The sequence below is a fragment of the Mesoplodon bidens genome (assembly GCF_964165515.1).
Source record: "Mesoplodon bidens genome assembly, chromosome: 13".
NCBI lineage: Eukaryota > Metazoa > Chordata > Mammalia > Artiodactyla > Ziphiidae > Mesoplodon > Mesoplodon bidens.
Window position 1 is genome coordinate 25,054,159 of NC_138169.1, and position 24,368 is coordinate 25,078,526.

General features: G+C 52.8%; 1 protein-coding gene across 1 annotated transcript in view; it reads left to right on the forward strand.

Annotated features, from left to right (window-relative positions):
* DEPDC5 (DEP domain containing 5, GATOR1 subcomplex subunit) overlaps nt 1–15,359 on the forward strand; it is a 90,332-nt gene extending 74,973 nt beyond the window's left edge. The window contains exons 34-42 of the mRNA XM_081252710.1: nt 707–784; nt 1,255–1,387; nt 2,493–2,601; nt 3,979–4,203; nt 6,256–6,425; nt 9,515–9,686; nt 12,462–12,522; nt 14,481–14,563; nt 14,711–15,359. Coding sequence (XP_081108836.1) covers nt 707–784; nt 1,255–1,387; nt 2,493–2,601; nt 3,979–4,203; nt 6,256–6,425; nt 9,515–9,686; nt 12,462–12,522; nt 14,481–14,563; nt 14,711–15,003 — 1,324 coding nt within the window. The 3' untranslated portion in view covers nt 15,004–15,359. The remainder of the gene's footprint in view (nt 1–706; nt 785–1,254; nt 1,388–2,492; nt 2,602–3,978; nt 4,204–6,255; nt 6,426–9,514; nt 9,687–12,461; nt 12,523–14,480; nt 14,564–14,710) is intronic.
* Nucleotides 15,360–24,368: the final 9,009 nt, after the last annotated feature.

Consider the following 24,368-nt stretch of genomic DNA (forward strand, 5'->3'; position numbering starts at 1 on the left):
TACCATCGAGGAAGAACTCGGGCAGCAGGTGACGGAAAGCTCTGGGCGCCGGAGCAGGCAGACGGGATTCAAATGTCGACCCTGACGCTTCCCAGCTCTGACTTTCACCAGCTCCTTTTACGTCTCCAAGTTCCAAAGGGTGGATGTTACTGTTACTGTGTTTAGTATGGTCTACCATTTTGGACTTTGTGGGTGTCAGTCCCCTGCACAGTATTTTACACACACTAACCTCACAGCAACCCTGGAAGACAGGAATAGTATCATCCCCAGTTTTCAGACGGGGAAACTTAGGCCAAGAAAAACCAGAGGCCCTCCAGCTGATGGTGATGATCCTGGGATTCTGCCCCCTGTGCTCTGACCATGTTACCTAGCGTTCTTTGGTGAGATTAAATGATGTGATGTGTGAAAGGCCCAGAGCATTCTTCTAGAGAGATTTCTTGGAAGGGGTCAAGCCTGACAGATTATTCAGAGGGGAGATGCTTATTAAAGGAAGCAAGTTTGGACACAAAACCACTTTGAATCCTTTTTTTTTTAAACGTATACACTTTGGAAGCAGGAACCCCCCTGTGAGATATCTCCAGGATGTAACTGTCCAGAATTTGCTTGAATGCCTTCAGTGTCCATATCATCCTGGTTTCCAACTCTGTAAGAAGCAGAGCAAGAGGGTCAAGACTCGGGGATTTCACTCTCCTTCTCTGTGTTACAGCTCTCAGCAGCTGGTGGCCAGCTCCTTGACGTCCTCCTCCACCCTGGTGGAGATCCTGGAGGCCATGAAGCACCCCTCGTAAGTGGCTTCTCTCATGAATGAGTGCAGGGGTGGGAGGATCCCGTGGCCCAAGCTGGGGTGGTGCTCAGGCAGCGTGGTTTGGTGGGTTTATACCTGACTACTGCTCAGCAGCTGTGAGACCTTGGGCGAGTTACCTGACCTCTCTGAGCCTCTGTTACCTTGTTTGTAAAGTGGGATTATAATGGTTGACTCACAGGATCGATGTGAGGATTGAATGAAATAATCATGTAAATTACCCAGTGTAACGCCCGACAAGCATAGGTGTTCTCTGAAGGCCAGGTTCTCTCCTCCCCCTTCTCCTTTTCCCCTGTAACACCTTCTTTTGTCCTGTCACAGGGATTTCTCTGAGTCTAGGATTAGTGTGGAGAAATTGAGCTGTGGGGATCCTCACTTCAGATATCAAATGCTTTAGTGGGGTCCCTTCTTTTTTACCTTCTCTTCCTGCTTGTTGCCGCCTTGGAACTCAGGACAGGAGTCCAGCTGCTCCCTGAGCAGAAGGGCCTCTCACCGTGCTGCTTCATCAGTGCGGAGGTGGTACACTGGCTGGTGAACAACGTGGACGGGGTGCAGACGCAGACCATGGCCATCGACATCATGCAGGTAAGACCACAGAGCAGGGGCCCTCGCCAGTAACGAGGTCACCAGGTGGAGTAAGAGTCTGTTTTTAGTCAGTGTGAGGCCTGTCTGGGATCAGCGAATCACAGAGCAGGTCTTGGTTCAAAAGGCACTACTTTACCTTGACTTAAACATCGGGCATAATCTGCCACCGGAACTGAAATGTTTTGGGCAGAATCTGTGCTTTTGAACCTTGGGGGAATCTCTGTGAAGGATCCCCAGGCAGTGCCCTCCCTCTGCCTCAGCATCTTCTTGGCACCCTGTGCGTCCTCTGTCGAGCACTGGGCACAGCAGAGTGGGGTCTGTCCACATCTCATTCATCCTCCGCCCTGACCAGGCCCCCTGAGCGCAGGCCATCCCTTACTGTGCGTTTCCACATCACCAGCGCCCGCTGTGTTGCTTGGCACATGGTAGGCACTGAGCAAGCACTCGCTGAATTTAATGACACTGTTCTGAACTGGAATTAAACTCGAGAGGAGGGGAAAGGGAGAAGTCGGTTCACACCGTCCTGTCCACACAGAGGCCCCCATGGGGAATCAGTGCCGTTTGATCAATACATGTCTATATAATAAAATTATTAAAAACATGCATGAAAATTACATTTCGCTAACCATTTATTTCTGGAGAGAGAGGAAAGGGAGTGAGACATGGGAGACTCCACAGAGATTTTTTATTTTTTATTTTATTTTATTTGGCCGCGCTGCGCAGCTTGCAGGATCTTAGTTCCCCGACCAGGGATCGAACCCACACCCTCGGCAGTGAAAGTCCTAACCACCGGACTGCCAGGGAATTCCCGAGATTTTTTTTTTTTTTTTAAACAAAAAGCTCTGAAGTCTGTATAGCAAAAAGTTAAATTAGTTGAAGTGGGCTGATGATATGACTTGGATTTTCTTTATACTTTTCTGTATGTTTGAAATATCTGATGATACTGTATTATGCATTTGCATTTTATAATATAATTTACACCAGGCACAGCATTTAACACAGTTCAGTCGTCACCGCTGATGGGGGTGGAGAGTGGGGTTTGAGGGCTGCACCTCTGAGATGTTCCCCTGCAGGACTTTCAGAGCTTCGTTGTCTCTCCTTCTAGAAAATGCTGGAAGAGCAGCTCATCACACACGCCTCTGGCGAAGTCTGGCGGACCTTCATATACGGCTTCTATTTCTACAAGATAGTGATGGACAGAGAGCCTGAGCGAGGTGAGGCGAACTGTTGCCCGTGGGGCAGGTGTTTCCTGGTGACATGCTCCGTTAAATGACAGTGCTTCTCGGGCTCCTCGTGTGATGCTGTCCCCTAACTTGACGGATCCGTCAGCCTCCTTGAGCATCTGTACTTACTTTGAGCATCACCAGAGTGACAAAGGGTTTCTTAAAGCCACAGTACATTCTTGGTGAGCATGATGTGGATGGAAGATAAACCTAAAAGAGGCTGAGGGAAATGATGAGGAAATGCCCGCGGCTCATTTGCTGGCCTCTGTCTTTACTCACAGCGCCCCCGACCCCCACTCAGTGCAGGTGGGTCTGAGTATAACATGACAGCTCTCATCTAACTGAGAGCACTTTTTACTTGCTGGGCCTTCAAACTTCATCTCTTCCCCCAGGAAGACGAGCAAGCTTTCCAAGATAAATTTCAAGTATTTTGTTTTTTAATGAATAAAAGGAATTCCCAGAAGGGGAGCAATTTCCAGCCTGGTCAGAGCTGCAGGCACCCAGGGTTCCGACCAGCATCTCCAGTCCCTCCCGAGCGCACAGGGACCTTGGAGGGGAATGACTCCCACCTTGCAGACAGATGGCTTCTCGGCCTCTGGGCTTCAGGAATACTCCATCAGATGAAGCGGCTGGTGCCACTCACTGGCGCTCTTATCCAAGCATGTATTAGAAGTGGATCCGTCTAGGTTTTTTCCTCGTAGACACCAAGTGTGTCCATCACCCCTCTTCCCTTAAATTCTGAGTTTGACCAGTAGACACCCACCTTACCTTCAAGGTGAAAAACCCCCAGTTACTATCACATGCTCTGAAATTAGAGGTCTGAAACCGGGGCCTAAAATATTTTTTTAATTGAAGGAGAGGTTACATAACATAAAACTAACCATTTTAGTTAGTTATTTATTTGGCTTTTTTTTTTTTTTGGCCTTGGGGCACAGCTTGCGGGATCTTGGTTGAATCTGGCTGGGCCACTGCTGCAGTGAAAGCACCAAGTCCTAACCACTGGACCACCAAGGAGTTCCCAAAACTAACCATTTTAAAGGGCAGTGGCATGGAGTATTCTAAGTGTCATGCAACCACCACCTCTATCTAGTTCCAGACCTCTTCCATCGCCCTGAAAGGAAACCCTGTCCTCATTAGGGCTCCCTCCAAAACTCCTCTTCCCCCAGGCCCTGGCCACCACCAGTCAGCTTTCTGTCTCTAAAGACGGGCCTGTTCTGGACATTTCACCCAAGCGGCCTCACGCACTCCGTGGTCTTTTGTGTCTGGCTTGTTAGCGTTGTGTTTTCAGATTCACCCATGTTGGGCGTGAACCGGTGAGAACACGAGAGCTTGCACTGAGGGCTCCCCCCTCCCCTCTGCCCTTCCTAGTGGCCGTGCAGCAGCCCACTGCCTGGCACACGACGGCGGTGGACGACTTCGCCAGCTTCCAGCGCAAGTGGTTTGAGGTGGCCTTCGTGGCCGAGGAGCTCTTGCACTCGGAGATCCCTGCCTTCCTGTTGCCCTGGCTGCCCAGCCGGCCGGCCTCCTACGCCAGCAGGCACAGCTCCTTCAGCCGCAGCTTCGGGGGCCGGAGCCAGGCGGCTGCGCTTTTAGGTAGGTGCCCAAGCAGGTGGAGCCCGGGGATGCACTGGCAGGTGGCTGAGCAGAGGGGCCGCCAAAGGGGCAGTGCCACGGGAACCAGGGTTAGGGCCCCCGTGGATGTCACACTGTGACTGTTAGCACCACGGCTCCTGTGCGGCTTCCACCAGCCTAGTGGGTCAAGCTCATCATTGTCCCAGCCAACCAACAGGGCTCAGCAGTTGTCAAATCAGGGCAGGACACTAATCTTCCATGGACAGGAGGGGACAGACAGTGTGGCCACTTTTCCCAAGAGGCTCAGGACACAATGGATGTGAGCTGGTGCTCCCTGCTGGTTTAGCTCTTGCCAGAGGCTGTCCCATGACTATAACATCCTAGGACCTCAGAAGAAGAAGGGACCTCAGAGGTGGTCCATTCCAGGCACTCACCCTGTGCGTGACCCTCCTCTCTGCCCTCCCTCCCCAAATGTGCTTACCCCATCAAGGGATACACACTGGGATTCTTCTCTCCCCTCCTTGGTTCCTGCAGCCCTAAGATGGGGTGAGCACCTGCTTATTGAACAGTGGTGACCTCTGCTCTCAAGGACCGGACTGATGGGTCGAGATGTGAGCGTCTTTAGAAAATGCATGCTCTAGGCAGGGCGTCGTGAGATTTCCCTCAAAGGCAGGTTGGAGAGACCCTCAAAACCCTCTGGATGGAGGGAAGCAAACGTAACATAGGCCGAACTCCAGGGAAATTCCCTCTTCTACTTGGTTAGCCCAGACGTGCCTGGCTAATTGGAATTCTTGCCTAGCTGGTGGAATGGAAACGTTACTAGTCGTCACAGTTTCCAGATTCTCAGAGTTGCTCAGGGCCAGCGTGGCCAGTGCTTTGTGTGAGAGGCAGGGGACAGACCGCCGCTTCTCACCAAGGTCTCCACGGGGGTGTGTGCAGGGTCCCAGCCCGTGTGCTGTACTTACCCCTTGGTTAGGGTTACTGCTTCTGGGAAATGCGTCGTCATTTTGGTTCTGGAGGCTATCCTGACAGTTTCTATAGGGACATCCTCATTTCCAAAGTCTTCTGCAGCTGCTGGTACAGCCCTCTCGTGACTGCCATCATCTGAAGCTCAGGATGAGATTTGTGTCATTTGGTTTAGCTTTGGTTCTTAGTTACTTCAAAAAGTGTGGTCAAAAAGGAAAAGCATATGGGAAAATATGTCCAAAAAAGAGGAAGAGTAGGGGCAAAGAGATTTATGTCTACAGCGGGTAGTTTATCAACCTGGGGTATTCTTCACCCTGTTCAGGGGTGTCAGGAGGGTCGGAGGTTCTGAAACTAGGCAAAATCTTTCATATGTGCATGTTTTCTGGGAAAACATCCACTTACCAGGTTTTCAATGGCTCCCATGATTGTTATAGTGGAATTTTACTCCATCAGCTTCCTTTCCCACCACCCCTCCCACAGGAAGTGGGTTTCTTTTCCTTTTAAACCCAACACGGCATTATTACAGCTACTTCTCTCCAGTAACACCCCTCCCACCTCTGTGTTAGGACATGAGATCCTTCTTCCCAGCATTTTTTCAGGTTAGAATATAGACTTTTACTGTATTGTTTACTTAAGTGAAATTGGTCTATCTGTAGTGTTGAGTCTTTTTCTCAGAAAAAAATCAACATGATATAGAAGGGGAAGAAGGTTCCCAGCGTTAGCAACGCTAACAAATGTATAATGACATGTATTCACCATTATTGTATCACACAGAGTAGCCTGACTGCCCTAAAAATCCACTTGTTTTTGTAAGTAAAGTTTTACTGGAACACAGCTGCGCCCACTTGTTTAGGTAATATCTGAGGCTGCTTTTGCACTATAATGGCAGCATTGAATAGTTGGAACAGAGACCTTATAGCCTGCAAAACCTAAAATATTTACTACGTGGACCTTTATGGAAAGCACTTGTCGAGCCCTGGACTAGCTGATTTCCAGGAAGCATCTGGAATCTGCAGTTGCACACCTGGATGCTCAGTTGTTTTCTCTTCCTCCTCACCCCCTGCCTTCCTTTCCCTCCCCCGGCCACCAACCTCCACCCCCATGTAGCTGCCACTGTCCCAGAGCAAAGGACCGTGACCCTGGACGTGGACGTGAACAACCGCACAGACCGACTGGAGTGGTGTAGCTGTTACTACCACGGCAACTTCTCACTGAACGCGGCCTTCGAGATCAAGCTGCACTGGATGGCGGTGACCGCCGCTGTGCTCTTTGAGATGGTGAGACCCCTTTATGTGCGGTCAGGCCTGGGCTCACCTGGCAGATGGGCGCACGGGTGCTCGGTAGAGATTCACGTCACTTAAAAAATTGTTTTCACTCCAGGCTCCTATTACCTTCACGTGGACTGTTGGAATAGCCTCTTTCAAAAAATTAAACATAGTGAAAAATTCAAACAGTCGAAAAGGGTATGTAGGTCAGGGTTTCTGACCCTTGGTGTGCTACTGACACGTAGGGCCAATGGTTCTGTCATGGGGGGGCCTGGCCTGTGCATTGTAGGATGTTGAACAACATCCCTGGCCTCTATCCACCAAATACCAGTAGCATACCCTCCTGTGACAACCAAAAATGTCTCCAGGTATTGCTGATGTCCCCAGGGAGGGGAGGCATTGCCCCCAGTTGAGAATCACTGGTGTAGAGCAGAACGTAACCCTCTCTCCCACCCTCACCCTGTTCCCTCGGACTTCCATCTACTGCCTTGCCACTTTGCTGCTACTTGCAGAGAGATTCTGTGCATATAGAGGCCCTGTTACTTTTACTTTTTTTTTTTAACAGACATAGTAGCTCAGAATATGTACTATTCATGTTGTGTTTTTCCTATCACCTATATATCTTCTGTATCAATATAAATAAGTCGGCCTCACTGTTGTTTTTTTTTAATTTGTTTTGCCTCATTTTGGGGGGAAAGTTTTTAAAATAACATTTGTTTCTTAAAAGTTAACATGTGTGTAATAGGAAACTAAAAAACACAAGAAGTAAAAATCAAAGTCATCCGTAATCACAAGTATTTTAGAGTCTGACATGTCCTTCTAGGTCCCGTTTGTGTATCTATGCAACTAAGCATCCATTTTTATGTAATTAAGATTCTACAGTTATGTATCATGTGTTTTTTTTTTTTGTTTGGCCGCACCGTGTGGCATGCGAGATCTTACTTCTCTGACCAGGGATCAAACCAGCGCCCCCTGCAGTGGAAGCGCAGACTCTTAACCACTGGGCCACCAGGGAAGTCCCTGTATCATGTTTTTTTTGTACATCATGAATATTTACCATTTCAAAGTTCCAAAGGTACCTGAGTATTTTGGTAACCAAGAACACACTACATCAGCTCAATTTGGAAGACATTGCCTCATTATTTTTAAGGGCTACAGAATACTCTATTGCTTGTTTGTATCATAGTTTATCTACACAATCCTCTGTTCGTGAACATCACTGCTATTAACTCTGGTTCTCTACAGGGATGGGGGAGGTGTGTGGTTGTGACCTCTTAGGAGCATTTGGCATATCTGGAGACATTTTTACTTGCCCCAAATGGTGAGGGTGCCCCTGGGTTCTAGCAGGTGGTGGGGAGACCAGGGATGTAGCCCATCATCCTATAGCACAGAGCACAACACAGCCTCTATGGCAAAGAATCCCCCAGCCCCAGTGTCTCGAGTGCCAAAGCTGAGAAGCTCTGTTTCAGTTGGTCTCCTGCCTGTTTCTGCTTCTCGTCCACCCTGGTCCAGCTGCCTCATCAGGTCACTCATTGTTCCTGGCCACCCCACATCCCAGGCTGTGTGTCTAAAATAAATGCTCCTTAGCCGAGCTGTTAGTGTCTTCCAGGAGCCCTCTTGAGCCATCTTTACAGTCTCCTACTCTTTTTTATATGCTCTTTCCTTCAGCCCCAAAGAGTATTTCTCTATGGCTTCAACTGAGTCCCATGCCCCTCCAACACTGGCCCAAACATCTCATTGCACAGCTGAAAGCAGCTGGAAAGTTCAAAAAGAGTTTGTGAAGAGCCTAGGAGATGACCAAAGGGAAAGGAGCACAGTGTCGGCTGGCAACGTACAGGTTTTTTTGTCCGGGGTTCAAAAGCCTAGTTTTATCCCCATAAGATGTGGAAGAGATTGGTCCACGTCTCTGTCTGCCTCCAAATGGCATTACTGTCTTTGAGGACCCCTTCCATGGAGACACTCCCATCCAGGGAACATTGTTAAGGTCCAAATCAAAAAAGACACCCAGCTGCCCATTTCACTCAGCTTGCAGGGGACACCAGCTCTTCCCCAGCGGGTCAGCGCCGGGATGACCACTCCCTCCAGCCAGAACTAACCCTCTGGCCCAGTGCGATAGCGTCCTCCTCAGACGCCCCACCAGGTGACACTGTCTCAGAACCACACAGCCACAGTGTTCTCTCTCTCTCTCACACACACACACACACACAGATACAGTTATAATTTGACGAAAAGAAGAGTATTTATTTCCTCAGGAGTTTAGCATCTATCTTTTAAAAAGTACACTTTTCACATCAATTCATGTAAAACCCACTGAAAGCTGCTCATATTTTTATCATGATTTTATTAAGTTTTTAAGAATCTCGAGTGTAGGTTAATTATTATTTTAAGGCCATGTCCACATTTGTTATAAACCACATTTTATTTAGATAAACATTACATAAGCCTTAGAAATTACTTGGTCAAGCAGAGACCTTGGTGTTTTGGTCTGGTTAGGAGTGTTCCTGGGAGAAAAGCTTAAGAGTGGGGAGGTTTGTCGTTAAGCCCCAGTAACTTTCATTCTCGGTCAGTCTTCAGACAGATGGCGTTTGGGAGCTTGCAGAGAGCAGCTCTCATTCTGCGAGGTCAGCGCTTGTCACTTTTGGCCAGAGGCCACCATGATCATCTTGCAGCCCGCGTCTTTCCCTCTCAGCCAGCCTGAGTGGATTGTTTTCCTATTTGATACTTTGGACTTAGTAAATTTTTGATAAAGGACAAAATTAGAAGGACAACCTATATCCTGTGACTTTCCTCCAACATCCTATGGAGCAAGAAGGGGCAGGACATAGCTCTCTCTAGTCTGTTCCTCCCGAAAGAGCCCCTAAAGTTGCAGAAGCTCAGGCCATGAGGAGCCACGCGCTTACCTCCCGGTCTTTCAAGGATTCACAGGAGGTTCAGCTGTGTTTCTTCCTCCCAGGGCGGGTCTGGAGCCGGCGGACATTAATCAGTGAACGTGTGGATCAATATGCAGGCCATCACTCGGGTGGCTTCACTCCTCAGGAAGTTACTTCTCTTGTCAGAGTGAACTTGGAGGTGACGCTGTGTGTTTCTGTGCTTCCCACCAGGTCCAAGGTTGGCATCGCAAGGCCACCTCCTGTGGCTTTTTGTTGGTGCCGGTTTTGGAGGGTCCCTTTGCGCTGCCCAGTTACCTGTACGGCGACCCGCTCCGGGCCCAGCTCTTCATCCCGCTCAACATCAGCTGCCTGCTCAAGGAGGGCAGCGAGCACCTGTTTGACAGTAAGAGACACCCCTCTCCGGAGGGCCTGTCACCCGCATAGACCCTTCCCGCAGGGCCGCCTCTCTAGGCGCCTGGAGGCCAGCTTTTTTTTTTTTTTTTTTTTCTATTTGGTAAAATGGAGGCCAGCTTTTCACGGGCCAGTGAAAAGAAGGAGCCTCGTAGACAGGGGGCCAAAGGGTTTTGTTTGTTTTTTATAAATTTATTTATTTATTTATTTATTGGCTGCGTTGGGTCTTGGTTGCTGTGCGCCAGCCTTCTCCAGCTGTGGCGAGCGGGGGCTACTCTTCGTTGCAGTGTGCGGGCTTCTCACTGCCGTGGCCCCTCCTTGCTGCGGAGCACAGGCTCTAGGCACGCGGGCTGCAGTAGTTGTGGCACGCAGGCTCAGTAGTTGTTGCTCGCGGGCTCTAGAGTGCAGGCCTAGTATTTGTGGCACACGGGCCTAGTTTCTCCGTGGCATGTGGGATCCTCCTGGACCAGGGCTCGAACCCGTGTCCCATGCACTGGAAGGTGGGTTCCCAACCACTGTGCCACCAGGGAAGTGCTGGGGCCAGAGTTTTAATCCTGATTCTTCACTTAGTGGCTGAGCAACCCTGGACAAGTCACTTAATGTCTCTGAGCCTCAAATGCCTTATTCCTAAAATGGGGGCGACCAAAGCTGCCTCACTAGCTCAGGAAGACCCTCGTAAGGCCTGGAGGGGACGGTGGGTGGGAGAGGGCACTGTGCTCTGTAAATCTCGAGCAGCACCAGGCTTCTCCCTACACCCTCCTCTCTCTGCTCCAGCCTTACTGGTTTGGGCGGCAGGAATCTGATCCTCACTGGAGGCTTGGATCTGCTGCTCCATGAATAAAGGCCAGAAATGGGAGGCATTGAAAGCAAAAACAGGACACAGTGTGCTGTTGTGTAAAGCTGAGATGCGTCAGCACCTGGAGGACGCGGGACCCCCTCAGAGTGCTTCTCCGGAATGGAGACCATGGGGCCGACCCCACCCGCTGCTCCACCCTCATCCACCAGACTCTGAGGGCAGGTGTAGACAGATGGAGGGATGAGCTGACCTCACACAGCACGGACTTTTCATCACCAAGCACTCATTTCGATGAGCATGTAATTAGCTCTTACAAAGCACCCCATGAGCTCATGGATGATCTTTTTATAACGAAAAGCTAGAGTCGCTGCTGGTGTGTCAGAGCCCTGTAGACTCTCAGGCGTAGAAATTATCAGTGTGGAGAGAAAAACTTTTGAGGTGAAGGAGATGCTTTCTCCTGAGTTCTTATGAGTCTGTGCTGTGTTCAGTGGCAGAGAAACAGCACCCCCCCCCACCCCTGGGGTGCAAAGAGCTTTTGTTCCGAAGGCCCACCTATACATTCTTTACATCTTGGAAGACATTTGTGTATAGACACTGTTTTAAGTGATAGTTGGGATTCCAGGTGAGCCCCACGACCCCTGGAGGCTGAAGATCCCGGGATCTTTAGGGTTTACAAAGCACCCCCCAACCCCCTCCCACACACACGTTCTCATTTACCCTCACGGTGTGGCCGAGGGGGGACTGTTTTTTGCCGTCCTGAAATGGCAGGTGATTATGTCTGCATTTGATGACTTTAAGCCAGGCACCGCCTCCTACTGCTGTTTTTAATATGTTGAGGGGAAGGCGAGATCTCCCCCCATACCACCCAAAGACTCTTCTGGGGTTTTCCACCTTCGCTGTAACAGCACAGGGGTGCTCGCAGGGCTGGCACTGGAGGACATTTCTGTGTGAACCGATGGTTTTCCCTGCCAGTCGTAACCCAGTCTTCAAGACCAGCATCTCAGTTGGTTACCATGGTTACGGCTGAACGAAAGGAGTCCTAGTTGAAAGGAATAAAGACTTGAATCTAAAAATCAATTTTCTTGCTTCTGTGCCACCTCTCTTCCTGTTATCTCCCATTCTGATAACAGGGAATTCAAAATCTTAAAAATCTGACAAGAATACACTGTGTCTGTTTTTATCTATTAAAGCCAAAGTCCTTTCTCTTTTCTGCTCTTTGGTTACCCGGAATCCTCAAATCTAACCTAGATATAAAATTCCAAATACGGAAAGAGCAACAAAGCCCCTGCAGGCACCCCTGGCCTCTGGGACAAGGTCTCGTGTGGTTGCTGCCCCAGCTCTCCGCACCTTGATCCCGAGAGCAGCCCTGGCCTGTTGCCTCTGCTGTGTGACGGCTGCCTCAGCCCTGCCACCTCCTCACCCTGCTCCTGTCCTCACACCAGCCAGGCTGGAGCACGAAGTGGGCGGTGGGGGCGGGCACTCATCTGCCCCGCCCCCTCCCCACCCCTCCCCAGCTGATCACGTTTCCAAAAATCATTTTTTATTGATTTGCTTCAATTTCCCCACCCCTATAATGGAAGATTGGGAATTTTTTTTCTCCTTAGAAGCAAATAACATTCATTTCAAGCTTATCTTTTGGTTGTATTTTAACATCCTGCTCCTTTCCGCTTTTGGCACAAACAGTCATTAGAATGAGTCTTATACCAAGTTCTAGTAGCTCACACTGGTCGCTGAGGACTCATATTCCTCTCCTTTCTAGACCCTGATGAAGCTTGAGGGCTGTCACTGTCTTTAGGATATCCCTCCTTGGGGTGGAGGCTGGTCTTTCTGAAAGCAGGTGGTGTGAAAAAGCAGAGCTCAGGCTCAAGGGGGGAGCATTGCCAAGAGTAGTGAAGGATACCCACAGCTGGACCCAGGGTGATTTGCAAATCTTGTAACCACAACTCGGCATTTACTCTTTTTTCCTCTTAGGCTTTGAACCAGAAACATACTGGGACCGAATGCACCTTTTCCAGGAAGCCATCGCACACAGGTTTGTCCCTTAGCAAGAGGGAAGCATGGGGAGGCATCAGTGTTTGTCTCAAATAGCAGTTACCACAGCGAAGCCCAGTTCATTTCCTTTCTGGGGAGATGGACCCAGTCCACCAGTGACAGATTCACTGCTTATCTCCGACTAGTCCCTCTGCCTTGGTTTCAGAGATGAGCACCACCTGTCCAGTTCCTGGAGCTGTAGTTTTTCAGACTTGCTTCCCTCTTCTTCCAGTTTGTAGGAGAGCAGAGAGCTCTCTCCTCAGCCTCCTACAAGACCTGGAGCCAAACTCTCCAGGAGATGAAAAACTGTAGAATCTGTCAGGAGCCTCTTGACACATGTTGAGAAGACAACGAATGGTTAAAAAGCAATAGATACGTTCAGTAGATATTTACTGGTACCTAATATGTATACCAGGGAGAGCCTTTCCTAGGCTTAGCTGTATCCCCCAGGCCAGTCCAGCTATGTCTCTAGAACATCACTAACTCAGTGTCCGGTTGCTGCCTTGTGTTATTCATGGAAAATCAGAGCCTCCTGTACCTGCTTCGGTGTCATATCATCTTGTTCAGGCGCCTTCAGCTGTCCCCGCCCCACCTGGCACACCCCCCTCCTTGCACAGCCCCCCACCAACCGCAGCATAAAGTCCGGACTCTTCAGCCTCCCCCACCCAAGCTGGCCCAGGCCTGCCTTAGACCTTGCTCAGCCCTTTTCTTCGATGCTTGGTAAAGGCTGTGAAATGAATGCCAGGGCATCTGACTTCCTCCATCCAGGAGGAGGGGGTGCAATTCGGGGCGGTCAATGAAGAGGTCGGTGGGAAAGGACTTTGATGTGGGAAGCGGACAGGCCTGTTTCACCTCGGCCTCCACCAGCATCTGGCTGAGGAACCGTGAGGGGCTTTGCCTTCGAGTTCTCCCCCTTCACAGGGTTGTTGGGAGGGTTCCCTGACGTTCCCAGCACCTAGTAGGACCCCAGGAGATGGTAGTTATTATGAGGAAGACGAGTTTGTCAGCAGGTCCTGCTGATCCACGCTGAGTAAATAGAGAGCCTTGATCGGAAAGTAGAGAGGAAGAAGGGCAGACTCCAGAGCCGTTCCTGCTTGTGCTAGAACCAGCTGACAGTGATGAGCTGGCGGTGCCCATCAGCCGATCTGCTTATGTGTCTGACTTCACATGTTCTTCAGTAAATAATTACCAAGTGCCCGTGTAAAGCCAGCAGCTTCTGTAGAGGATGCAACACAGCACCTCCCTGGAGCTCAGTCCAGGAAGGGAGACAGGGTTTTCCCTGCTTTAGTTCTGCCTCATCACAGGCTTCATTACATAAACCCCTCAGACTCAGGGCAGGGGCCATATCTGCCAATGCATTCTTTACAGCACTTAGCAGGTAGAGTGTGATAAATGCACTTTGTGGAAATAAAAAAACCAGGAATAGAACAAGCCATGGATGAAAAATGGCCCCTCCTGCCTATTTCCAGAACACAGCGAGGCAGGGTCCCAGCTTTCCTCGCCTTAAGGAAGGGACTCAGTTATGATATTTCTCAATGCAAAGCGTTTATTGAGAACTACTGTGTGCTTAGTGTGGGAGAACTGAGAGGAAGGGGAGAGGGCCCCGGCTCAGCAGAGTTAAGATAAGGGCCTTCCCCGGGGGAGCTGACAGTCTTGGGGGTGGGCGCAGGGGGGAGGGCCGATGCGACGGAGTTGGGGGTGGCTGGGTGGAGATGAAGGCTGGATGAGGGAGAGCTGGGCAGGTGAGAGGCTCTCAGCGCCCAGAGAGGAAAGGGGGCCGGGATGGTGGGAAGTGGTGAGGACAGTGAGGAGCAGCCTGAATGTTCCACCTGAAAGAGACTTTCCAGATCCCTTGGCGGTCCACACTCTCGCTCCCCTCAGCGCGCCCCCCCGCGCCCCGCCCCGTGTCCCTGTGGCCCAGGGGGCGCTCATCGGCCTGTCTCCCTGTCCTTCCCTTAGGTTTGGGTTTGTTCAAGATAAATATTCTGCCTCTGCTTTCAACTTCCCTGCTGAGACCAAGCCTCAGTACATCCACGTCACAGGTGAGGCGCTCCAGGCGCAGCGTGGACGGGGCGGGGTCGGGGGCGGCCGAGGTAGGACCGGGAGCCCCGGGGGTGGGGCGGGGGGGCTGGCTCAGGCACCCTCCCTCCCTCCTTCCCAGCACTGTGACCTGTCCCCTGTCCCCACAGGCACGGTGTTCCTGCAGCTGCCCTACTCCAAGCGCAAGTTCTCGGGGCAGCCACGGCGGCGCCGCAACTCCACCAGCTCCGCCAGCCAGAACCTGTTCTGCGAGGAGAGGGTGGGCTACAGCTGGGCCTACAACACCATGCTGACCAAGACCTGGCGCTCCAGCGCCACCGGCGATGAGAGGTTTGCTGACCGGCTGCTGAAGGACTTCACGGACTTCTGCGTCAACCGTGACAACCGGCTGGTGACCTTCTGGACGAGCTGCCTGGAGAAGATGCACGCCAGCGCCCCGTGACGGGCCGGGGGATACTGTCCTGCTACTGATGGTACTCGGTGGGGTCAGGCAGGCTTGGGTGGTGGGGGCTGTGGGTGCTGCTTGGCCCCCACCAGCCTCCGTCCGCTCCAGGAAGAAGACTGCGGAAGCCTCCGGCACCCGGGAGCAGGTGGGAGGGCGCCCCCTTGCACGTCCTCAGCAACAGAATGGCTCCGCTGAGCGTCCTTTCCTCCGCCGTCCGCAGGTACTTCCCGCCCAGGAGGAGTGTGCAAAGGATGTAAGATAACTTTGTGAAATAATGTACCATAGGCTCACACCAACTGTATATACCTGTACAGAGCAGAAACAGGAATAAACTGGCCCGTGTGGCATCTCTGTCCCCAGCCTGGTCCCGGGCAGCAGCAATCCTGTCTTCGGCTGGGCAGTCGTGCCCTGTCGCTGGGGCCCTGGAGGCCGATGAGGCGGCCACAGACGCTGGGGAGGACTCCAGAATTCACTTGGGGGTCTGGCTGTGAGTTTACTGAAAGGTTTCTCTTCATGGGCCCTCGGGCAGGAGAGGAGAGTTCCGGGCAGGCCTCATGAGCAGACAGGACGAGGTGCTGGGATCCCGCGGGCCTGGTTGTGGGAGGTGAGTCTTGCTAAGTAGGTGAGCCTGGCATGGCGTGCAGATGTCGTGGCATTCCGAAAAAAATCCAAGGAAGTCTCTGTTGACTCTGGCTGAGGTTAGGACCCACTGCTCGATGGGATAAGACTCAGCATGGTCCTCAACCTCAGCCCCGCCCTCACTGGCCAGGGGGTGGGGGGGGGACCTGACAGCTCCCACCATTCCCCTCCCGCCACTTCCCCTCCCCCCCGAGTTAATCACAAGTCCTATTGATCTACCACCTCAATGGCCTGCAAATCCATACCCCTCTCCCAGGAGCCCTGCAGCCGCTCTCAGACTGGCCCTCACCTCCTCTTCCTCCTCTTGCATGGCTAGGAGCACCTCCCACCTGGTCTCTGCTTTCCCTCCAGGCCCTTCTGCACTCGGCAGTCACCACTCTGATTGTTACCCCCACCTATTTAGACCTCTTTGGTGACTTGAACTTCAAAACTCTTAGACGTGGCTGCACAATCTGGTCCCAGGCTTCCTCTCCAGCCACCAGGAACGTCAGAAACTCTTTATGGGCTCAGACCCTTTGCACACACTGTTCCATCTGCCTGGAACACTCCTCACTCATCCCGGCCATCATCCATCCGCCCTCAGCTCAAAGGTCCCTTCTCCAGAGAAGCTCCGTGGGACCCCGTCATATCTTCCCACGGCACCTTGCCCTCCTCCCATCACACGCGGCACGTGGCAGGGCGCTTGACTATTTGGTTCAGCCTTTTTTCCTAAATGTTTGGCCTAATGGAAGATGCTGGAGAAGTGGTTGTTGGCCCAGCGCATGGGGTGAATGAATGAGCTCTGGGCTCGAGGGCCAGGCACTGGATGTCCCGTCTGAATCTCTCCCTCACTCCCTGGGCTTCCAGCTTATTTAATAGAGCCTGTTTTCTCCTCTGCAAATGCAGGTGTTGATGCTTCCTGTAGAGATTTTGAAAGAATAGGTCTGTTAACATATGTGAGAGCGCACTGGCTGATTCCTGGCATGTAGCAGGTCCTCCATAAAAACCCATTTTCTTTTCCTTTTTCGCCTTCCCTTCCCTCTGCTGAATCTTTGCTCCTTTCTAAGCATCAGTGTCCTTCACTTATAAAATGGGAGGCTGTCTCCCAGGGTGGTTGGAGGATCTAAAGACAGATGTATATGAAAGAGCTGACTTACCAGCAGGCAGTACACAAATGCAGGCTGCCCACCCTCATGTTCCCAGGCCGGGAGTCTTCACGTGCTTCCGAGCCAGCTTCCTGAGTCATTGTGTGGACACGGCAGCCGCTGGCCCATCCAGATCAGGTCACCCACCGCCATACCTGTGATCCTTGGTGTCCTGCGTGTGAGGCCAGCAATCGCCCCTGCTTTCTGCCCTCTTCCCTCTTCCAAAGATGACCCGGGAGAAGGCTCAGAGAATGATTTGGTGGGAGAAGGGGCAGCTGACGAGTTAGAATCCCGAGTCACCCATCCTTGGGAGCCAGGCGTGAAACACGTGCCCTCGAACTGTCCCCCCGCATCCCTCCTCCCGCTGTTCCACACCGCCTTCCACCCACTTGTCCAAGACCGAACCTGGGAGTCAAAACTTAGTCCTCCTCCTCCATCAGACTCCCACCTGTCCCTCAGGCCCGCCCACCACCTCCCTCCCTCCCTGCTGCCCAGGTGCGGAGCCCGGCCTTTGGGGAGGGCACGGTTTGATTAGACTTGGAAGACGTGTGCGGATCGCAAGGCCACCGCCGGGTGTAAGGATGTGATAGCCATTAGTTGGTGGAAAGAGAAAAGCAGTGGGCTTGGGCCCAAGAGGACCTGGCTTTAAATTCCAGCCCTGCCATCTCTTAGCTGTGAGAACCAGGGATGGTTCTGTCTCTTGAGCCTGTTTCCTCCCCTATCAAATAGCGATGGTGTGGCCTCAGCTTCCTCCCCAGCCCCCACCCGGACAAACAAACCTGCGAGCACGCCTCTGAGTATTTCTCTTTTTCTGTGCTTGCGACACTGTCATTATTTGCTGACCCGTTTCAGCTCACTTGCTGGGACTTTCTTCTGGCACATTCTTCAGCTAATGAGAGAGGAGTGAGTTGGTGAGATCAAGGGAGCTGGTGCACACTGCAGGGCCCCTCACGGGGTCCAGCATGTAGGAGGGACACAAGAACTGTGAGAAAGACCTTGAAGGGATCCCCGGTCTGGCTTCCTGAATTGACTCCTGGAAGGCACTCATTTGTGTTGAGAATTGACGCCATTGAGTCCCCGACACATGCGTGACATGCCTTGGGTTACCCCACCGCGGGTGGAGATGAGGCTGGTCCCATAAGGCAAGAGCCCCAGAGCAGGGAGTTCTTGGAGATCTGGTCCAACCTCTTCATTTTCTCCCAGATAAGAAGACAGTGACCTGCCCCAGGTTTAGGGTGGGACCAGCAGGAGGACCCAGGACCTCCGGCTCCCAGCCTAGTACCTTTCTAGGTGATGGATCCAGATTCCAGCAGGGCCACTTGCCAGCACGTGACCCTGAGTGAGTTACTGCGCCTCTCAGAGCCCTGGTTTTCTCATCTGAAAAATGAGACAATAATACCCTCGTGGGGTTGTGAAAATTGCCCGAGAGAATTCGCATAAAGAGCTAAGACAATGCCTGGAAGGTTGTGAGCCCTTCCTAAACATGAGCTGTTATGACGATGATGACTGCCTGGGACTTTGTGAACCCCAGGGGATTAGAGATGGAAATGACCACAGAGGGCAGGAATGGACGAGGCAGTCTTTAAAGAGGAAGGAGCCTTGGGCCTTGTAGGATGTGTAGGAGTTGGCGTGGTCAAGAGGCTGCACTCCTCTAACAGCTGTGGCTGTTCTGCCTTATCTGGGTCCCAGGAACTTCTGCTGGGAAGTTTCCTCTGTTGGCAGAGGTGCCGCATTGCTAAGAGCAGGAAGAAGGGCCTCCTGGCTCCTGCCCACTGGGAACAGGGCTGTGGCCCGAGGCTGGCAGCTCTGGAGACATTTCTCAGTTCTGTGGTTGTGCTGGGGGCAGGGGGATGCACACGGGCCCCTGTACACCTGGGGTGGCGCCAGTCAGCCTCCTGGATGCAGAAATGAGTCTGGGGTGAGGAACCACACAGGTGTGGGTGCAGAAAACATGATGGGGAAAGAAACACATGCCTTTACCGAAGGAACGAGAAATCAGCCAAAGGGGCTTCAAAGCAGAAGAAGGAGCTGTGTTAGTCCCGCCCGTGATTCCTCAAGGCTCCTGTGCCTAAGAGCTGCTTAAATCACAGATTCCACAGCCTACCCCAGAGATTCTGATTCAAGGGGTCTGGACTCTGCGCTGTAAACAGATGCTCGAGTGACTCCGGTCTTGGTGGTCCGTTTGAGAAACCCTGCTGCAGACCCCTTCTCTGGGATTCTTCCCTCTTACTTTACACGCAGGCCTAACCAGCCTGGAAATCTGGTTCTCAGACCAAAGCAGAGCAGAGGTCGCCACACACCGGAAGAGAACTCAAGAGCAGGGTGAAACGACAAGTGACAGCACAATGGCAGCAGGGGCGGACAGAGAACCTCCCAGGGCACGGGACCCCTACAGGCACGGGACCCCCAAAGGATGGGCCAACACTGCCAAATTCTATGTTGGAGAGGCACGGAAGCCCGTCTCCCATTTGTAGGAAGAGACCCATCAAAACAAAATGGAAACTTCAGGTATTACGAGGAACAAGTACACAATACACACCTGAGACACCACGAGGTTTTGCTAAAGTGGAAAGAGTGGGAGGGAAGACTGAATAGTTTCAGATGCATGAAATAAAAATGGCTGCCCCATTTCTCGAGCGTTCCCTGCGTTCTGGGCAGTGTAGCATACTTTACATGCCTTTCCATCTTGTAATCTTTGGCGGAGTCACACCAGATGTGGGGTAGGAGCCCCAGGTGGCGGAGCCTCAGGCCACAGAGCTGACAGCGGCTGGAATCATGTCTGTGGGACCCCAGAACTCAGCCCTGCCCACTGTGCTGTCCCCCTCCCCTCCGGCTGCAGCTGGGACCGTGAGGCGTTGCCCTCTGCTCCGTCCTGGGGGCCCCTCTCTCCCTTTGGGCTGACTATGCTCCGTGTGTGGTGTGGCCCTGCTGGGGTGCAGGTGTGGGCATGGCCTCAAGGCTCTGGTAGAAAGGGTGCGGGGTCTTTCCTCTCTCCCCAGGCTCCTCCCCTCTGGCCCCTGACTTCAGCCTGCAAGTGCTTCAGGCAGCTCCTGGCCTTCACACTGGCCCCAAGCCTGGCCTGGAATGTGCAGGTACCATGAACTCAGTCACACCAGCCTTTAAATTTGACCTCCACCTGCTTCTCTGGCTGCAGAAAGATCCATCTGTTTCTCAGTGAATCACGACACTGTCCTTCCAAGAAGGTGCCCTCTTCCCCCACGAGGGTGAGGGGAGGTGGGGAGCTGCGGTGCCACCCCCAGAGGCCCCTTACTCTCTGAGTACTGTCTCCCTTGGCAGTGAGTCTGGGTGAAACCTGGGGGCCCACAAGATTCCAGACCTCCCCTTCTCAACTGACGGGAAGCTGAGTTCCGAGAAGGCTGGCGTCCCTGTCGATGCCTCAGCAGCTCGTGGCAGCCGTGACTGGAACGGAGTCTCACGTACCAGGTTGCTTATCCAGGCTCCATTCCCGTCCCCCTGCCCCCCATCCCTGTTCATCCTCAAATGTCTCTTAAGCACCAGAAAATTTTATTTTTAAGCCCGTGGCATCCCAGGAGAGAAACGTTTCCCTAGTGCCTTTGATGTTCATCCAACCCTAGTGGTTCACATCCTGGATCCTCCTCCTACCCAGGATGAGAGCTCTGGGAGGCGTGATCAGCTGCTGTCTTGGGGAAGGGGTCCCTTTTCAAGGTGTCATGTCCTGCCTTTCCTCAAGTCCTGTGTCCTCAGAACCTGAGCTGACACAAGCTCAAGGGGGCGGGCAGGGCTCTGCCAGAGGCAAGCCCGAGAGACTTTTGTCCAGCCCCTGGCTACAGCGCTGGAGGAGAACCAGGAGAGGCCACGGCCTCTCAGCTGGGGGCAATTTTGACCCCCAAGGGACATGTGGAGATGGTTGTCACAACTGTGGGAGGTGCTACCTGCATCCAGTGGCTGCTTCTGGACACTGTATGGTGCATGGGACAGCTCCTGCCACAAAGAATTATTCAGTCCCCAATGTCTGTTGATGTTGAGAAGCCCTGAACTAGATTCTGATGGGGAAAGAGGTACAGATGGGGGGCCCCTTCCTCCTGTGACTTTGGAGGAAGAGGGCCCGCCACTTGCCCCTAATGGTGGAGATCTGAATCCTTTCTTGATGGCATCCCCATCCCCAATGTCCTGTAGCAATTACTCTTGCTGGGTTCCAAGACCAGAGTGGCTAAGAGACCTGCTTAGAGACACATAGCAGGTTATGGACAGAACCAGGGTCAGAATCCTGGTCGTATTTAGCGCCCACGTGCTACACTGCGGCTCTTGTGTTTCCCTTCCCTTGTACACATGGTTTGCCTCTCCAGCTGCATCTAAGCTCCCCAAGAGCAGAGAGCACATCTTGCTCATCTTGTATCCTCCACTGCGGGTCCCCATCCCATAAAGGTGTTCATTTAGAATCGGTTGAATTCATTTTTTCAGCCCAACATTTATGCAAAGCCGAACCAAGGCGGCCCTGCTTTCTTGGTGGAGGGCAGCAGACATGTAAAGCACTACAGAAATAGTGGAGGGGGCTTAATTCTGCACAGGGGGGCTGAGGAAGACTAGAGAAAGGGGCATTGAGGCCGTCCAAACGTTCTGATTTGAATGTGTCTGAGCCTGGTACACCACCAGGTGGCTGGAAGCTTGAGAAGGGAGGGAAAGAAAGCAGAAGAAAAGTAACATTGGACCCCAAGCTAGTGTGCATCCATTGTCCTAGTGCTGGAGCCTGAGGACAGTTCCCCCACTTCTCAGGGAAGTGGAGGGACTTACCCTGGGTTACTGAGCACACAAGTGGCAGAGGAAGGATTGGGCTCAGGGATTCTCCACCTCACAGCTCTTCCGTTAGAGAGAGAAGGGGGGGATGTGGGAGAAAGCAGCCCACCGACAGTGGCTTTCAGGGTGGGGCAGCCACGTCCTGGAAGTAGGGAGGACAGGGCTTGTGGCCTAGACTCCCTGCACAGTGATGAGGGCTGTGTCTGGCCTCCCCAGGGCCTGACCACCGCACGAGCCACCATTGGTTGTTGGCGCTCGGAGGATGGGAGCACTCCAGGGTGGTCTGACACACGGGATGTGTCTCACCTCAAACCAGAAGTGAAATGGGGCACACTTCCCCTTGCAAGACAGGAGGCAAGTCCGACCACCCCCTCACCACCACCTCCTGCAGGAGCCTGGCTGCCACCGCTGGGATCTGAGACTAGGGGATGACAAAGAGAAGCCGGCCTGGTCTGGGGAACCACACAGGGAGCTGGGGTCTACTTCCCACCATGCACGCCTCCTTGGGCAGCATCCCTGTGATTGGAAGATAGTTTCCAGTTTTTATGATTTAGGCTCTAAGGGAGACGGTCTCCCGGCAGAGCCACAGCCAGCCCATCGCTGCACGAGGGAGGTTCATTTGTGGTTTGTTCACTCATTCACTGTTCACACACTCAACCTCCACTCTCCCATCAACCAATATATTAAGAACCATCTGTGTGCCAGGCATTGTGTGGATACAGGAGGGAGAAGGGCACGAACAAAAACCACACAAATAACTATGGTTATGGCTGTGGAATAAGAATAGTTATGAAAAGTGCTCCAAAGGTCATGGAGAGGCCACTGTGGGAGGTCTGACGGGCCCCCGACCACATATGGGGCTCAGGGGAGGCTCCGGGGCATTTCTGTGGAGACCTGTTCGATGGCAGGGCTTGCAAAGAGCAGAGACGGCAGAGAGGGGGAATAGCTGGCTGGAAGAGGCTGAGACCCTGAGATGGAAACAAGCTTGGGGGGCAGGAGGGAGAGGGACGGGGGCACTGGTGTCACTGCAGAGGCTGGATCACGCAAGATCTTGCAAGCTATGTAAGGGTTCCACCTGTTGGATGCGTCCTCAAGAGGAGTGTTGAAGGCTGGGGGACCTTGGGCAAGCCTTTCTCCTCCTTCCTCTGCCTCAGTTTCCTCATCTTTTCAGAAGGAACATGTTTGCAGTCCTTGCAGGGGTGTTGATGAGCCTTTATGGAAAGCACTGGCACGGCGTCTGGCACGGTGGAGGTGCCCTGTAAGTGCAGCCATTAGTCTAATTGTGACCGAGGCAGGCCAGGAATCCAGGCTCCAGCCCGACTCCCCCTCCAATGGCTGTGCCTGCAGTTCCTGCTTCCCCGCCTCCCCCCACCCCCCGCCCAGGGCTGCTTTTAAGAGACACGGAGCCAGGAGCCCTCATCGGGGCTGAACACATTGGCCTGAGTTCCAACTAGCTCTCTGATAAAGCATTTCCCTGCTGTCATTTCACTGCCCTTTGCCAGCCACGCTAATGCAGCCTGGGAAGAGGCTCTGGTCCACAGCCATGGCCAACCTAGGAGCCGATGTCCCCTGCCACCTCCCAGCCCCCGCGGCGCCCCAGGTTCCGGCAGATGACTGATCAGCCAGTCTCTGTGATGGCAGCCACGTGCCTGCAGGCAACGGGCGGGGGGTGACGCAGACCTGGCAGCCCCGGGGTTGACTGGCAGCAGGACTGCATTATTCTGCAACAGTAGAGCCACCCTGGAATCCTTCTCTTCTCATTCAGGGAAGGAATCTCCCTAGAGGGGAAAGGACCTGACCCGGGGCACACGTGCCTGGAGCCATGCAGGTGCTCTGCTTGCTACCTGGCTTTGTTCTAGCAACAACCCCTCATGCTGGGTATTACTGGCCACTTTTACAGATAAGGAACTGAGGATTGGGGTCACCCAGCTGACAAGTGGCAGAGTCTGGATTCTAATCCAGGTCACCGTGACCTTTCCCTGCCCCCTGCCCCTTGGTAGTGGCCCTTTGGGCTGGGTTTTGCTGTATTTTTGTATTTCATCCGGTGTGAGGGTATTGTAGGAGGCCTGGAAACAAGGTGGGCAAGGCTGAGCTTTGGTTTCTTCATCCGGCAAGGGGCCGTGGGAGTGTCACACAAGCTAGAGGCACCTCGGTGATGGGTGGGGCCACCCTTCTGGTCTACAGAGAGGAAGCTGAGGTCTGGAGGTGGAGAGCAGCTTGCCTGAGGTTACAGGGTTGGTTGGCGCAGAGCCGGTGGGCTTTCCTTGTGCCTCCTTCGTGACCTCCCTTGCTGGCCTCTGGGCCCCTGTCCAGCCTCCGCACATTGGAGGATCCCAGCCTGGAGCCCCTGGACCTCCTTTCTGCATTTCATTCCCCGGGCAACCTGGTCCTGTAATTCTAATTACCATCTACATGCCTGTGAGTCTCCATGTGAGACCTCTAGCCTTGAACTCTGAACTCCAACCCGTTTGTCCAGCTGCCTTCTTGGCCGGTCTCTAGAGACCTGAGAGCATAACAAACTGGTTGTGTCTAAAACACGGCTCTTGGGAATTCCCTGGCGGTCTAGTGGTTAGGACTCCATGCTTTCACTGCCGAGGGCCCGGGGTTCGATCCCTGATCAGGGAACTAAGATCCCACAAGCCGCGCCACAGGGCCGAAAAAAAAAAGCAAGAACAAAACAAAAAATACACACAGCTCTTGATTTAGTTGCGTCCTCCCAGCTCCCAGCCAAACCTGCTCTACCTACAGTCTTCCCAGTTTTAGTCACTGTACCATCATCTACCCAGTTTTTCAGGCTGAAAGCCTTGGAGTTATTCTGTATTT